The following is a 17,138-nucleotide window of genomic DNA, read 5'->3' on the forward strand; positions in this document are numbered from 1 at the left end:
GGAGAGCAAGTTCTCAAAGTGAGGCTGTTTCCACCTGCCCGTCCATCCCAGACCTCCGAGCATAGGTCTTCATCATCTATTGCCTGGACCACTGCAGTAGAATGCCACCCTCAGCTCTTTCCTCTTCATTTTGCCTAGTTGGTCCTGAGCTGAGACCCCCTCATCCTTCCCTGTTCATAGCCCTCACTGGTGACAGTTCCCCACTGGTGACAGAGGACAGATGCTCCTGCTTATAATTCAGTCCTTCGGAGCTGGCCCCACCTTCACAAACCTTACAGTGCAGATGGAATAGGTTTTGTCGCCCCCCCAGACAAGCCCTGCCCCTTCTCTGTGACTTTTTGCTTACACTATTCTCTCTCTGCCCACCTGCGCCTGCATTCCTTGGGATCCTGAGCAACGGCTCTTGCACCCAGCCTGCCCAGGCCCCTGCCGGCTGGAAGGGGTCTTCCTCTCTATAATCCCAGAGCACTTGCTCCGCATGTCCCCTGGGTCATTGGGCACTTCCTGCCTTAACTAGGGGCATTGCTGGCCAGCCAAAACAGGAGTCCCCTGAGAGCAGGGGCTGCATCCAGGTCAGCTGTCTCCCCAGCCTGGGACCCGGCACATAGTAGGTGCTCTGAAATCATGTTGAAGGATAAGTGGTGCTGCTTTATCGGTGTTCATGTTAGTTTGCTCCTTTTTTTCTCTTGCTTCCTGATCATCTTAGGGAAAAAAACCACTAAAGATTTTTCAATGTGTCTTTCTCCTTTGCAAGATGTGGATGAGTGTTCGCCGTCCTCGGAGCCCTGTGGGCCAGGGCACCTCTGCGTGAACTCCCCTGGAAGTTTCCGCTGTGAATGCAAGGCTGGTTACTATTTCGATGGAATCAGCAGGACATGTGTGGGTATGTGGGCGTCCCTGCAGGCCTTGGGGGCCCAGCCAGGCAGGACCAAAGAGAATCCAGCCTGTGGCACGCTGCAGTGCCCATGGCCCACTCCTCACCAGAAAACCCCGGGTGCAGGCAGTCCGAGGGAAAAGACCCTGGGTCAGGAGACCCCCACTGTAGCCGCAGCTCTGCGGTTGCCCTCCCCATGTGAGCCAGATTCCCCACCTGCAGAACAGGTGCTCGGCTTGACCCAAAACCTTCAAGTGTTCATGAGACTCCAGCCCACTCTACACATGCCCAAAATTAGAGATTTTAGGGGTTCACCAGCGACCTGCATGTGTGCACATAGTCCATGGTCGGAAGAACCAGAGAGCACGGTGGCCAACCAGCAGGAGCAAGGACAGACCTTTCTGGCCGCCGCCTGCCATCCCCAAGCCAGTGTGGTCGGGGGAGGTGGCACCTGTCCTGCCTGCCCCCCTGGCCACTGTGTCAGGCCCCTCTGGGCTCTGGGGTAGAGAGCTGGCAGGTGGGCCCATGCCCAGCACACCGTTATTGAAGGAGTGGGAGACTTGCCCAAGGGCAGGCAGGCTGGGGTGTGGCGCCAGCTCCCCTGCCGATCGCTGTGCCTTTGAGATGCGTCACCGCCTTCTCTCCTCTGAGGGGGGTGGACACCAAGGTGCTAAGCTACCGCCACTGGCAGGAGGCAGAGTGTGTCCTGCCGTGGGCGGACGTGCCCCTGAGCCGGCGCTCTGCTCTGTTGCAGACATCAACGAGTGCCGGCGCTACCCCGGGCGTCTGTGCGGCCACAAGTGTGAGAACACGCCGGGCTCCTACTACTGCAGCTGCACCAGGGGCTTCCGGCTGTCGGCTGACGGCCGGTCCTGTGAAGGTGAGGGCGGGGGCGGGGGCCGTGACCTCTGCCTCCTCTGCAGGGTGCCGCCTTTGCTCTGCAGACTCATGTCTGTTTCCTGAGCGTGAATTAAGTGCTGCATCAGTGCAGAAGTGGCTGTGAGAGACAGCTTACCATGGATCACGGCTCACCCCGGTCCCTCTGGGCCCTGGAAGGGCTGGTGACATCCACAAGCCAAGGCTGTGCACGTGGGGCTTCACACCCTGGCTGAGGAAGCTGTGTGGGATATGGCTAAGAGCGTGGGCTTTGGAGGCATCCGGGTCCTCGTGGGGCCAGGGGTGATGTGTCAAGGAGAAATAAAAGCTGGACACTAATGTTTAAAGTGCTGGCAGTGTGGAGACTGCTGGTATTGTCATTATCATTCAGGCTGATGCTGTCCCCGGTCACTCCTTGTGACTGAGAAGTAGCTGTCCATATATGCATCATGGTCGATGTTGTGGACACAAAGCCGGGACTGGCCAGCCTTGCTATATTATTCCACTAAGCTCTTGTAAAGTGTGCGTGCACACACACACACACACACACCTACCTGCCCAAGGTGTGTAGCAAGAACATGGCTCCTGCCTTCAGGGAGTGTGTCTAGGATATGTTGAGAAACTGCCCTGGGCAGAAAGCAAGTGAACAGGTGACCAGGTGGTGGCCATGCTGAGCCTGTGGGGGCTGCTGGGCTGAGCTATGGGGTGAGAGGCTAGTGGATGTTCTCAGCTGCTCACCGGCGGCTCACCCCTTCTGCTCTGCAAAGAATTAGAAGTAAGCAAATGTGAAAAGCAGCCCCTAGGCCAGAGGTCAGCAAACTTTTTTCCTAAATGGCACATAGTAAATATTTTAGGCTTTTTTTAGTCTCTGTTGCAACTGCGTAACTCTGCCAGTGTAGCCCAAAATCAGCTATAGACTCTGGTAAATGAGTGTGGCTGTGTTCCAATAAAACTTTATTCATAAAAATAAGTGGTGGGCCAGATGTGTGCTGATCCCCGCTCTAGACAAAGGGAATGAATGAGTGAGAGTCCAGAGTTGCTGAGTGGCTGGGTGAGTTCTAAGTGTTGGATACACAGGAGTGCTGGCTTATTAACTGGGTCAAGCAGGGCCCCCATCTGCAGAGAGGGTGAAGGGTGGGGCATGGGGGCGGGATCAGACTTCCTCCTGGGGCCAAACTGGAAGGAGCCGAGCCTGGAGGCTTCACTGTCATCCTGACGCGAGTGGTGGGGAGGGGTTCCAGATCCTTCAGCTTTGGGGGGCTGCAGCAGGAACCTCTCTCCCTCTGGATGATCCCAGGTGGGTCCCCAGGCCTCCACTGAGAGAGTGGGTCCCCTGGCTCCCCATGTGTGTTAACTTGGGGTGCTGTGTCCATGGCCCCTCCAGGGGCAAGTGACGAGGCACTGAGCGGTGGCGTGTGGGGACCCTCTCTCTTTCAGACGTGAACGAATGTAACAGCAGCCCCTGCAGCCAGGAGTGTGCCAACGTGTACGGCTCCTACCAGTGTTACTGCCGGCGAGGCTACCAGCTCAGCGACGTGGACGGGGTCACCTGCGAAGGTGAGGGCACCCCGCTGGCTGAGCGGGGAGCACCCTCACCCCCTTCTAGTTATGCCCTTTCAGGCTGGCAGGTGGTTTGCTTTTTCCCCTTGAACGGAGATTCATTTGGATACACTTGTCCCGTCATCGAGCGTGAGGTTTAGGAAGGAGCAAATCCACGCATGGATTTTTCTTGAACTCCTGGCGGTGTGATGGCCCTGGCAGCCGGGACCTTGAGCTGCCTATGGAAGGCCTTCGTAGTCAAGTGTGACCCAGGGTGGGGAGGGGGCTTAGGGGCCCCCCACACCCGTGACGTGCAGTCTGCCTCTGGCCTTCTGAAGCCCCTCACCAGGTGGGGTGCCCTCCTCTAGCCTGGCAGGGGTTAATCCCAGACTGGCCAGCCTATGGGGCCTTAAACTGGATGGTGACTCAGAAGTGCCTGGCACACTGTAGGTAGGGGCTTAAACAACAACTGTTACTATGATTGTTTGTGTTTCCATGTAAGGTGTATTTCTTATTAATACATTTATATTTAGCGTCAGGCTGTGCTTGCAGCCTGCTGGGCACCTGTGCAGTCTGTTGTTCTGAAGCCCCAGGCCTTGCCCCTCTGCCCGGCTGCCCATTCTGCCTCCTTCCCCCATCCATACACACTGCACACCATGAACTTGCTGTGAGACCCTAGGCTGGGCCCCGCCCCTCTCTGGGCCTCAGTTTCCCCTTCTGACACCAGAAGTCTCTGCAGCTGCTTCAGCCTGGCCCACTGAGGGGACATAGCCCGGCCGGGGTGCACACAGGATGCTGAGGGGGGGCTTTGCCATCACAGACATTGACGAGTGCGCCCTGCCCACTGGGGGCCACATCTGCTCCTACCGCTGCATCAACATCCCTGGAAGCTTCCAGTGCAGCTGCCCCCTGTCCGGATACAGGCTGGCCCCCAACGGCCGCAACTGCCAAGGTGAGCCTCGTGGGACTCGCCAGGGCTGCTCAGACTGTGCCTGGCACCCTGTGCTGTCGGGGGGATGTGCTTCCCTGATCTGGGGGCCACATGCACCCTGTTGTCCCACACCTGCAATGCTTGTTCTCGGGGTTCAGAGCCGTCCCGCCCTGCCCTCAGCAGCCCGAGGGAGGCTGGACCAGGGGCTGACCGCCTGCCCTCCAGGGGTGGAATAGGGAGGTGGTACCCGGAGACCCCAACCCCACTGCTGCTCAGGCTCTCCTCAGCCCCTTGGCGAGCCCTTGCTGCCCACCAGGCACCACAGTCATTAAGGGCAAACAGTGAGCAGATGGTGGAGGTTTCTGTCCCTAGGAGCCAAGGGGATGCCAGCCCTGAGGTCTGAACACTGTGACTCTGAGGGCCCTCTGGGGCTGGGGGTCTGCGCCAGCACAGGCCTAATGAGGGGCCGGTGGCCTCCGTCCTTACTCAGCGCCCGTACCTAAGAGCACACTAGGGGTCGGCATGTGTCCTAGGGCCATCCCTTCAGTCGCTGAGACGGGGTGTAAGTAGATATTTGTGAATGAGCGATCCTGGAACGGACATGTCCCTTCCCCTCTGGGAACAGCCCCAGAGGCTAGATCCAGAGGTTGGGTCGGCCCAGCCCCTTCCTCGTGGGCCCCTCGGCGCAGCTGTCAGCCCAGAGGCTCCCAGGGCCCTGTGTTCTGCAGATGTCACTTCTGCTCATGAAGAAGGTGACTTTGATCTAGGCGGGCGGGAACCGTGGCGTTTCCTGGGAGGGACCCACTCAGCCTGCCCAGAGCTCTGGATGGAAGTCGCTTTGTTTTTGTGTTTCTCATGGAGCAGATGACTTCCCTGCTCCTGGCCAGGCTCCTGCATTGCAGCCTGGGGTCCTGCCAGACACAGCAAAACACATTCCTGAGCCTCGGCCTTTAGGCTCAGGGTTTGCCCCCAGTGATGGGGCGTTTGGACCTCTTAACACATGCCTCCCAGGCTTGGCGGTGTCCCCTGGACCCCACATTTGGCTGCTCCAGAGAGTTGTGGAAGTGGGGGCAGCTCCCCGTGCCCACCCAGGACCCTCTCGTGACAGTGCCCCAGGCCTGGTCACGGACCAGCCCCAATGTCACCCCCCCAGACACCCCTTTGAGCCTCAGTTTCCTCTTCTGTAACATGGGGTAGTCACTTCTGCCCTTTCCCTGTCTGGGTGTTACGTACATGCTGCACAGGAGATAAGGGCGATGGGCTCGCAGCCACGGAGAGGTGCTGGCTCATTAGGGCACAGACCCTGGCACCAGTGTGCTGGGTTCAAAGCTCGGCACTGCCACTTAAAACATCCAGTGAGGCGCAGAGCCTCTGTGAGCCCCTCCCTAAAACGAGGATGGTGACAGTGCTTGTGTCCTTGAACTGTTACAGAATTCAGAGAATTCTGTAGTGCTCTCCCAGGGCCTTTGTATGGTGCCTGCTGTAATCACTGTTCGGCTCCGTCCAGCGACTGTGGGTAATAAGCTCTATGAATATAAATCTTGCTGGAGCAGCCAGTGGGGGCATGGATGGCCTGATTGCCCCACGCTCCCATTGGTGGGAAGCCTGGGCACCCCCACCTCGGGGGTTCTGAGGGGGGCTTGGGGGCCTTGGCCTTCACCGTGCTGCCCTGGGGTCTCTTGTAGACGTTGATGAGTGTGTGACCGGCATCCACAACTGCTCCATCAACGAGACCTGCTTCAACATCCAGGGCGGCTTCCGCTGCCTGGCCTTCGAGTGCCCCAAGAACTACCGCCGCTCCGCAGACACGTAAGTCCCTCAGCCTGCGCTAGTCTGTCTGTGTGGGCCTTCCTGGGGGCACGGCTCCCAGCCTGGTTGGCTGCACCCATATGGGGGTATCAGACCGAGGACCCCTGGTTCTCAGGCCCCTAACGCCAGCAAAACTGGTTGCAGAAAACCAAGGTAGTGAATTCAAATGAACTGAAGGTCACGGGCCTGCTCTCAGGTGAGCCTGTGCGGGGAGCCAGGCCTCATTTCTCTGGGCCTCGGTTTCCTTACCTGTTAGGTACAGACACCAGAATGTGCTCTGGCCCAGAGGAAGGTGGCAATGATTTCGGGTGAGCCTGTGGCCTGTCGGGGCATCATTATTAGGCAGCCCTACCTGAAAGCCTGATTCCGTCCAGCCCAGTGGCTGTGCGGGAACAGCATGGAAGGTTCCTTGTCATCTGCTTAAAGCTGAGTGTCTGTTTGCTCTTGGGAGCCCATTCCCTCCCAGGCCACCAGGACGCCCACCTGGGTGTCCAGGAGCACCTTCCCCAGGGAGCAGGGAGGACCCTCTGTCCTCACAACGCCCCACCTGGCCCCCAGTTTTATTCAGCAGGTCTCATTTAGCACCACTCTCAGTAGTTTGAGGACAAGCTCCATGCTGGGAGCCAATTTCAGGAGCTGGACTCATGACCCCTGCCTCTAGCCCCTGGAAATGTGCAAAGCCAGCACGCAGCTGGGCTGACTGTGCGCCTTGGCCTCTTGACCTTGAGCCTGCTCTGCCCACCAAGGGTCAGTGCCTTCTTAGACAATGTGCCCTGCCTCAGTGTTCACTTGTTCAGCACTGAGGGCTGGCTGCCCAGGGTTGTGGTTTTAGCCCAGCCATCTACTTGCCAAGTGCCATTGCTCTGATGCACAATCTCCTTGGCAGCCCTTTGTGTTCCTCCCAGCATTTGGGGTGGGCCTCCACTGGCCTCACCACCTCCCCAAGGCCTGCACTGTCCCCACTGCATGAGTTTTTGTCTGCCTGGAAACCAGACACGTCGCTTCTGTCCTGTGCCCCAGTTAGGGAAAAGCCACTCCAGAATTGGGTTTGCAAGTGTGCAGCATTCCAAAGAGCTTGCGGGTTGTGCAGCAGCCCAGTGGGCAGTGATGGCGCTCTGTGGAGCCGTCAGAACAGTTCTGTGTCCTCCATGTGAGGCCCTGCTGTCATAAGTTCCCTTGCTCCCAAGCCTTTTGTCTGTGTCAGGGTTTGAGGATTCTGGGAGACTGGCTGTTGTTTGACATCGACTTTGACTCACACACAGCCATGAAACCAAAAGGGGAAGGGACTGCAGGGGACCGCTCTGTGCAGGGGTCTTCATGCCTCCTTAGCCTAACTGTGGGCATGTTGGCTTCAGTTCTGAGGTTGTGGCTGAAATTTGCAGACCTGGCTCTGCCCCCTCATACTGCTGAATCCAGTGCCACTGTAAGTGCTGGGGAAAGTCATTTACTTATTTGCGGACCATGAGCCTACTATGTGCAGGCACCTGGGCAGACAGTGGGCCCCAAAAGTCCCCATACCCTGCACTGCACCTCCCAAGAGCACGTGCAGAGGCAGCAACGGCCACAGAGTGAGGTGCTGAGACCTGGCTGGGCGGGAGGCGGAGTGCCTGGGGTAGGCGATGCTCAGGGGAGGGTGGAGCTGAGATGTGCAGAGAGGAGGGAGCCGGGCAGGCTTGGAGTCGAGCTGTGGTCATGCATCGAGCAGGGGCAGGAAGGAGTTCCCCGCAACGAAATGGGCTGTCAGCAGGGACCCCTGCGCACAGGGTCGGGGTGGATGCTCCGGGCCTGATCTGTCCCCATGCTGTGGATTCGTCGGCCTGTCCCTGGAGCTGATAGTTAGTGGCTCATCATTTTCTGTAAGTAAGGGCAGGAATTGGACCCCCACACACCGTAAAGGCAGGAAACGGGAGGATGAGGCCCCAAGCAGGTGGCCCTCCAGGAAGATGGCCGAGGGATTGATGCACATGTTGCTCACCAGTGCCACCCAGTGCCCTGGGCAGGGGTGCAGGAGGATAGAGCCGGGCATGGGGCGGACCCCGCACTGAGGGTGCTGGCCTGAGGAGGGCCAGGCCAAGCCGCTGTGCTGTTCTCAAGCCTCGTGGGGGCGCTGTGGCCTTCTGGGGAGATGCTGGCTTTGAAGTCAGGCCCGTTGGGTTTGCCTCCCAGCTCAGTCCATTCCAGGGACCTTGACCCTGAGTGGGTCCCTTAAGCTCTGGAGCCTCCATACTCAGCTGTGCCAGGGTTGGTGATGTCACCCTCCAGTTCCTGCAGGGGGACCTGTGATGGTGCTGCAGAGCCCCTCCGTGAAGCTCAGCCTGGGTTCAGCCCTGGTGCAGCGTGCTAGGCACCCCAAGGCGCTCTTAACTGACCGATGTACGGATGCAGGGAAGATGGGGGTGCCCCTGGTGTCTGGGGCGGGGCACAGCCTGCAAGGCTGTGTGGAGAGGGGAGCAACCAGGGCCTGGCGCCTGTTTCTCAGTGCCAAGGCCTTGGGTCTCTTGGCCACCCAGGGGCCCTTTCTGCATGCAACACGGGGCTGAGAGTACTTGCTTGCCAAGGGCTGGAGGACAGTGAGGGTCAGGGCTGGAGGCGGCGAGGAGGGTGATAATTAGCCATCCGGTCTCTCTTCCTGGGGACACAGCAAGTCAGAGTAGCGCTCCTCAGGGGACTGTCGCTGTTCTAGCTCTGCAGCTTGCCAGCTGTGACTGCCCAGTTGCTTGGCTCTCAGCTGGCACAACATGTGGGCTCCTGAGGGCCTGTGTGCCCGCAAGAATCCATCTGGTTGCAGTTTTCTCCTTTGTGGATCCCTGTTGAGGAATCATGAACCAGCCAGGGTTCCAGTGTCCGGTGTAGGAAGTGGGTGCCGGGCCTGGAACCCAAAGTTGAAGGACCATGGGGATCTTATCCTGGTTGCCCCTTCACAGTCAGGGAAATCACTCTGAACCACAGGAGCTTAGTGTGAGCGTAGTGACAAGCCGTCACTGGACACCAGCCGGAGCTCCAGGTGATGGGGGCTTACCTTCTCCAAACTAAGAACTCCTAAGCCTGCAGTTTCCTATTTTACAGCCCATTTTCCTCCTCCTCCTCCTCAAAAATCCTTTTGAAGAATTTATTGTCTGACCTTCAGAAAGCAGTTAGTAAAATCTGAAAGAGTTGTATTCCAGGACCCAGTGGCCAGCACTTCTGTAGTTAACATTCAGGAGACTTGGCAGGCAGGTCTCAGACTCTCTCCGTTTCCGTCTGCCCCCGCCGCCTCCCGGGCCTCAGCCTTCTGTCTCCCTACACATCCTCCTCCTGGGCAGTGTCCCAGTGGCTGAGGGGCGGTAACTAGAGAATGACCCAGCAGGCTGGACCACAGGCCACAGGCCTGGGCCTCACAGACCAACCAGGCCGGGAAGACCGACCACACGATCCCCTCCATCCCACAGGAGGGGTGTTCACCATGTCCTGGAGCCTGGGATCACACTGAAAACATCCTCTTTACCCCCTCGGTGGGGCCAGCCCCTGAGAGTCATGGTCTTGGAGGCCAGAGCAAGGCTGAGGCGGGGCAGCTTCCGAGGCACAGCTCCTGGCCCAAGGGTGCCACACTGGTGGGGAGGGGGTGGAGCCTGGCCGCTTCCTGGGGTGCATCTCCAGAAGGACAAGAGCGTGAGAGTCAGGGAAGTGCCAGCACGGACGGCTGCAGGCATCAGACGGACCGGGGGTAGCCAGAGTGGCCATGCCTCCCGGGAGAAGGGACTGGGCCTTCAGGTCCTTGTTTCTCTGGTGTGTGGTGGCTTTCAGTAACTGCAGAACTTGGGGGGCTTGCATCAAATTCGTTGAACTGAAAAATTTGGGCATGTCATTCCATCATGCACCATGAGAGGGAAGCCAGGGCGTGTGGTCCCAGGGACCTGGCCCTGCTCTGTTCTGCGGTAGTTGCCGTGATGGCCGTCCCTCCTCAAAGCCTAATACGCGCTGACAAAGACGGTGCCACTCCTGGGCCGACAGGCAGTTTGCCGGATGCAGCAGCTGTAGCTTCGGGGATGTTCCAGGAGGTTTGGGGCCAGGCAGGATAGGGTAGTGGAAGTTGGACCTGACCGGAAAATGACGGCTGTATTTATGTGTGCACATTTGCTAGGCACACAGTAGGTGCCGAGCCTGTGGTCACTGGGGATAAAGTCGGAGGGACACAGCCCCACCCTTGGAGGTGAGCGGTATAGAAGGAACCAGGCCCAAAAACATGTACTGTGAGGAAGGACTTGGGGTGCTCTGGTGAATGGCTTGGGTTGGGGGTCTGGAGACATCAAGGAGGGAGCATCAGACTCTCGTGTGCAATGGCTGCAGGAGCTATACCCGAACATCACGCACACCCCAATTCCCTGCCTCCCACACAGACTGGGGTAATGATGCTTCCAGCTGGCAAATCAAAGCCCTGTCCTTGGACACGGTACAGGCCACACTGGGGAAGTGCAAAAGCTTAATTCGCATGAAGGAGACTCTGGCGCCACCTGCTGACCAGACCTGAAGCAACTGGCGCGCGCATGTGTGGTGTGTGTGTGTGTGTGAAGTGACGGTGTTCTCACCAGCTCCATCTTCCTGTTGGTACCATAAGGATAATGATGTGGGACAGTGAAGTGAACTGTGGAAGCAGGAGCCCTGGCGTGCCCAGCACAGTGCCGGGCACCACCCCGTGTGTCTCCCGCATCAGCAGGAGCATTCCTGTTTGGCTGGGCCTGGGAGGCTCCGGGACTGGGTGACTGCCCTGCAGCCACACCCAAGCCCATCTCCTCCTTCCCACCCCCTGCCTCTGGGCCCCTCCCAGGCACCCCCTTCAGCGTTCCTGACCCTCACATGCATTTAGTACGGCAGAGCCCATTCCAGGCCATCCTTTCCAAGAGCTCAGGTCGGTAGGTGAAAGGACTCCTGTTGTGCCCAAGAAGGAATCCGGGAGCAGGATATAAGAAGGACCCCACTCAGTAAATGCCAAGTGTAAAATGAGTCCGAGTAAGCCCACACAAGGCACAGAAACGTGAAAGGCTGGAAGGTCGCTATGTGGAAGGCGAGGGCAGTACGTGCTTCTGCCTAGAGAGTCCCAGCCGCGTCAAGCCGGTAGGACGTGCCGGGGCGGGCTCTGCCGAGTCCTGCCTCGGCTTTGCCCCTTAAGGCATCTGTGCCTGCCTAGGAAGGGGTGTTGGCATTCAGAAGGCAAAAGATAGTCCCTGTCCCCACCTGTCACAGGCGGCTGGAACCTGTCCTGGTCTCCACGCCAAGCCTGGCTGGTCCTGTGGTCCCAGGCAGGGAACTGGGCCTGGAGTGCAGGCCGTGGCGAGGGGCTGGGGACCCTGCCTCACTGTCTGCGCACAAATCTGGCTTCTTACCTCACTGTGTGACCTTGGGGAGGTCACTGCCTCTTTCAGCCTCAGTTTCCTCATCGGACAAATGGTGCTCAACACATCCGCACAGTGCAGCTGTAGTGACCCCGCTAGAGAATCCACAGTGGTGAATAGCCAGCGCTTGATAAATGGCAGTAGCCATGGTGGTTGGGTGGAGGTGATCACTTTCAGGGGCATCTCCACAACCTGCCCATGAGCCCTGTGTCTCCTTGAGCACTGGGCGAGGGGCCAGGAGCCCGGACAACACTCAGAGGGCAGGGTGTGCCTGGTGAGTGGCCAGGGTGGGGCTCTGCCAATGAGGAGGGGCACACCTCCCTCCAGGCGCAGCCCTTGACCCCAGCCACCCAGCACCCCCTGAGGGTGTTGGACAAGGCTAGTGCCTGAGTCAGCGGCCGGAGGTCCACGGCACCTCCCCCAGGTGAGTGAGGGGTGCTCTTCCCGGCTGAACTGGCCAGGGGGGGGCGGGAGGCCCTGCACAGCAAGCCCCTGCTTCCCCCGCTCTCTGTCGTGTCTCCGCTTGCTGAGTTCGCCCTAACCCTCTTCTTGTCTCTCTGTCCACCTTTCTTACAGCCGCTGCGAGCGCTTGCCTTGCCATGAGATTCAGGAGTGCCCCAAGCTGCCTCTGAGAATAACCTACTACCACCTCTCTTTCCCCACCAACATCCAAGTACCTGCGGTAATTTTCCGCATGGGCCCCTCCAATGCCGTCCCCGGGGACAGAATGCAGCTGGCCATCACCGACGGCAATGAGGAGGGCTTTTTCACCACCCGGAAGGTGAGCCACCACAGTGGGGTGGTGGCCCTCACCAAGCCTGTCCCTGAGCCCAGGGACTTGCTCCTGACCGTCAAGATGGACCTCTATCGCCACGGCACCGTCAGCTCCTTTGTGGCCAAGCTTTACGTCTTTGTGTCCGCAGAGCTCTGAGCACTTGCTTTGGGCCGTGGGGGGCTCCCTCCTGTTGCTTTCCTGACCCTCCCTCCGGGATTTTAATAAAGCTGGAGCAGGCAATCCCACACAGCATGCCTCGTGTGCCTGGGTTTTATTTGGCGTGGTGGGGAGTCTGTGCTGCTCGTCACCCCAGGCCACGCCGAGCATCGGCCACTGCCTGGTGCCCCCAGGGGGTGAAGGTGCCACCGTGTTTTCCACATGGTGGTGTGTGCCTGGGAGTCCCTGTCAGCGGGGGTCACCTCACCTGCCACCAGGGAGCCTGGGGGCAGGAGAACGAGGCTCAGGGTATCATTTCTGATGAATGATCTCTTCTCCGTTTTGTGCTGACCCAAAGGACGAGGTGACTGAGGAGGGTCTTCGGAGATTCTTGAGCTCCATCCCCTCGCATTTTACAAATGTGGAAACCAAGGCCTGGAGAAGGTCAAGGGCTTGGCCAACGTTACACAGCCTATTTGTGGGGGACAGAGCCAGGCCGCGGAACCCGGTCCTCAGGCCCGGCCTGCTTTCCTTGCTGTGCCTCCTGGAGCTGAGCATTCAGTGGAGACGAGAAAGCTCTATCCTGAGATCGAGCCTCCTGTTCTGTTTGTCTGGACGAGAAGCCTGAGCCCCTGGTGGGAAAATGCTGAACACGGGCAGCATCTTGGATGCGGCTCTTGTCCAAGTGAGGTCAGTTGCCTCACTGAGGATCCCAGCCCTGTGTTGGGAGGAGGCCAAGGACAGCACGATGCATGTGCTGCTCATGGAAACCACTAAGTGTGCATCAGGTCCTTCCTCTGCATTACCTCCAGTCCTGCAAGGCAGGTGTATCATCCCCATAGTGACTCAGAGAGGGCAAGCAGTTAGCCCAAGATCCCACAGCTGCTGATTCCACCGCTCCTACTGTTCCATTCTGGCACAATACCTTCAGCATGGGCCTCGACCCACCTCCCTCTCTTCATGTCCTTCGTGATTCCAGCCAAGCCTTCATCACAAGCCCCAGCGTGCCTCTCAAAGCCCTGCATAATTTGGTCCATGTTTGCACCTTCAGCCTGAACTCAAATTGTTCTCCCCTTGCTCTCTTTCCTTGAGCCGTGCTGCCAAGCTCTTTGCTGCCTCAGGCCCTTTGCACGTGCTTTGCACCCTTGGCCTGAATGTTGGTAAAACCTCAGCTTAAAGTGTTCTTTCTCAGTGAGGCCTTCCTGGGTACCCTTGAGTTGTTTCCTCTCAGTCCTTCATGATTCTTATCACAGTGCAATTCCCGTTTATCTGTGTTTTGTATCCATCTTCCCCACAACGCAGAAGGCTCTGTGACAGCAGCACCCGGGTCTGTCTCATCAGTGCTGCGTCCCTAGCTCCTGGCAAGGTGTCTAGCACACAGTGGGCACTCTGCCCATATCTGTTGAGGAATGGATAGCTTTCTGCCACATCAGCTTATGCTACTCTCTAGCATTTCTGTGATTGCCAGCACTGTTTCCAAGCAGAAACCGGAAGGAGGGAAGGCAGAACGCCACAGAGGAATCAAGTAAAGGACCCGGCATGATCCTAAGGTTCTTCCTCCAATCACATGTGAGGGTGGGGTCCCCAGCCTCGCCGTCTTGTGAGGAAGACAAGCATGCAGATAACTCTATCTTGCAAACCTGATGGCAGAGGCAGCGGGTGACGGGCCGCGGAAGCACGCACGCTTCCCGCCAGTCGTCTCCAGGCCTCCCATGCAGCCAGCAATACTTCCCTGGTCACCTCTGGTCCGGACGGGCTTCCCGCCTCCCCTCTTCCAGTGCGTGCTCCAAGCTGTAGCCGGAGGACCTGTGTGAAGGGCCAGTCTGGTGACGTCCCTCCTCTTTAGAACCTTCTGTGTTTCTCTTACTAACAAAAGGCCCAACTCCCCTGGAATGGCCCTCAAGGCCCCGCCGGCCTCAGCCTCTTCGCCATTCTCCTCCCACTCCAGCTCACCCCGTTGCCCGTGTTCTGGTCATGCAGGGATGTGCCTTCCCCTGGCTTTACCATGGGCCACGCCATCCTGCAAACCACCATTCTCCCTGAAGGCTCAGCTCGGAAGTCAGCTCCTGAGTGAAGCCCCTCCTGCGTGGTGCTCCCCCAGCCCCGGGCATACCCCATCAGAGCGCTCACCCTGTCATCTTGTGGCTGTTATTTCCCTCACCCTCACCGCACCAGGGCCTTTTTGAGGGCAGGGAGTGTGTCTCCAGTCTCTGTGACTTCACAGTATTTGGCCAGTGGAAGAGACAGTAAACATGAATGAATATATGGACAGACGGATGGGTGGGTGACAGATGGACGGACGGATGGATGGATGGTGTTTTCAAGGCTTAACTCAACTTTTACCTCCTGAGAAGGCAGCAGGGCACAGCAGGGACTCACTCAGTCATTTTTCTCAGTTACTCTCTCATCACGGTTCAGACAACCCAGGGTGGGAGCAGCCCTCCGCCTTTATGTCCATGGGAGTGTTAAAGGGGAGTGTTAAGGGGCGTTAGAGGCCGTCCAGTGACCTTACATACCCGGCCAAGGTCCCTGCACAACATTCCTGCCAACGGAGCATCCAGCTGTCCTCACCTTCCCTTGTTTGTGGAGCTCCCTGCCTGGTAAGGGGGCCTGCTGGGCACCTCAGATGGCTCTCTGTGTGTGCCCGAGTGCGTGTGTGGGGGGTGATACCTGAATTACCTGGGTGCTGTTCCTTGTGGCTACATAGCCGTAGTCTAATATGCCGCTGAGTTCATATGGGGCAGAAAAAAACAAGCAACAGTTTGAATGTCCTCCTTGCCATTTACTAGTTGTGATCTTTGATAACTCATTTGCCCTCAGAGCTTCAAACCCACCTTGGGTTATTTTGAAGATTGCATGCAATTAATTACACAGGAGACCATATCTAGCATGCAGTCGGTAGTCACTAAGTGTTGGTTCTCGTTCATTGGAAGGTACTTGGATATTCATTTGGATCTTGATTTAAATGGGAAATGAAGGTTCAGAGGGTCTGGACGTGTCCAAGCAGGGCCAGATATGTAGAGCGCCTGACTTGTAGACCTTTTGAGTGTGTCACTGTACTAGCCAAGCTCCCGAGGGGAAAGGACAATCATTAGTATCATTGTAATGATAGTAACTATGACAGCTAATGCATTTACTACTTCCTGTGGGCCAGGCCCTGTCCAAGCAACTCAGTCCTCACAGCAGTCTTGTTGGGGATGGACTGTTATGGTCCCCATTTTACAGTGGAAACATGGAGGCCCAGAGGGGATGATTGACCTGCCCAACGTTGCACAGCTGGAATCAGGCGGGGCTGGGACTCGAACCCAGGCGTCTGGCTCTGCCCTCTTCTCTGATGCTCTGCCCCTGCTGCTTAAAACTTGTGATGAGGGCGGGGTTCCTGGGATCAGTCAGCCCTGGTCAGATTATTACTCTAGCCTCATCTCAGAAATCCCTGTATTTAAGTGCATTCTGTAATTGTCAAGTACAGGCGGGGTATTTTATGAGCTAAACAGGAGGCAGGGTGGTGGAGAGGGAAGAGCTGGGCAGGTCAAATGAGATGCCGGGTGCAGTGTCTGCAGACCCCGGGAAGAGGCCGTAGCATAGTGTTTGAAGCTCTCTGGCTCCCAGCCAAAAAATACACTGAACAACTAGATAAAAAATTTAGAAATTCATAGAAAACATTTACAAGTAAACAAGGTGACAAAACCCCTATGAGTCCCCCAGTACAGTTCGTGCCTACCTGCATGATACTGGCATCTGTTCAGGAAAGCAGTGAGGACCCCAAAATAGTCAACAGGTTTTCCCTAGGAAGTGCGGTAGATCGGTTTTGGAACAGCAGCTGAGACTGGGGGCCGTTCTGCTCATTCCAGTGGCCAGTGTGGGCAAGGAACTCACGGAAGGAGAGAAGGGATGGCACCGTTTAGCCCCTAAGAACTCTTGAAGCTGAGCCAGCAGGGTTTCCCATAAGGTCAGCATCTCACACTCCAGCAAAACTATTGGATATAAAGTACATTTGACCCTTGGAAAGAATGGGTTTGAATTGTGTGGGTCTGTTTATATGTGGAGTATTTTTCAAAAAATTTATTGGAGAAATGTTTTAGAGATTTGTGACAATCTGAAAAGATTTTTCTTTAGTTTACTATATTGTAAGAATACAGTAGATAGTATATAATATGTAAAATATATAGAATGTGTTAATGATTTCATCAGGAAGGCTTCCAGTCCACAGGCTATTTGTAGTGACTTTTTGGGCGGTTAAAGTTATACAGGGATTTTTGACCCTGTGGAGAGTGAGCAACTCTAATCCTTGCATTGTTCAAGGGTCAACAGTGGAAAGTGGAGCAGGAAAGAAGCAATATAGGTTGTGATATCTAAAGAGGCAATATAGAGGCACCTATAGATGAAGAAGATGCAGGGGAATGTAGAGAAATATCGGAAAGCAAGCTGCCCATGGTGACAGGAGAGGGAGTTCCGTGAACTCAGAAAACCCGCCGTGAACCACGGCTCCGTCTAAAATTTCAGGAAAACTCATTTCACCTAAAAATGATGAGCCGAAAAGTATCAAGGTTGAATCCATACAAGTTATTGTGGGCTGACAAGGACCAGAATGACCTCCCTCTGGGTAATGAAAGTACAACAGGAAGATCCACTCACAGACGAGATAGAAAAGGCAACTTGTATCAACACAAAGTAAAAGCATTAGGAAAACCATCAAAAGTGGAAGGAAAATGTAAGTCGGAATTAGAAAAAACTGAGAAGTGAAGTGACAAAACTAGAAGTGATTTAAAATTAAAGCAAAAAGCAATTTCAGAAATAAATATTTAACGA

At 56.6% G+C, this 17,138-nt stretch overlaps 1 protein-coding gene across 2 annotated transcripts in view; it reads left to right on the plus strand.

Annotated features, from left to right (window-relative positions):
- The window catches only part of FBLN1 (fibulin 1), a 78,050-nt gene that overhangs the window by 34,640 nt on the left and 26,272 nt on the right, over positions 1-17,138 (plus strand). Inside the window, exons 10-15 of one of the 2 annotated variants that reach the window (XM_037006784.2) lie at positions 755-883; positions 1,629-1,754; positions 3,188-3,307; positions 4,110-4,241; positions 5,906-6,029; positions 11,975-12,425. In XM_037006784.2, coding sequence (XP_036862679.2) covers positions 755-883; positions 1,629-1,754; positions 3,188-3,307; positions 4,110-4,241; positions 5,906-6,029; positions 11,975-12,329 — 986 coding nt within the window. In that variant the 3' untranslated portion in view covers positions 12,330-12,425. Of the gene's footprint in view, positions 1-754; positions 884-1,628; positions 1,755-3,187; positions 3,308-4,109; positions 4,242-5,905; positions 6,030-11,974; positions 12,426-17,138 lie in introns of those variants that run through there. The other variant, XM_037006785.2, reaches the window with a different exon arrangement.

The sequence above is a fragment of the Manis javanica genome, chromosome 10, assembly GCF_040802235.1.
Source record: "Manis javanica isolate MJ-LG chromosome 10, MJ_LKY, whole genome shotgun sequence".
NCBI classification, from domain to species: domain Eukaryota; kingdom Metazoa; phylum Chordata; class Mammalia; order Pholidota; family Manidae; genus Manis; species Manis javanica.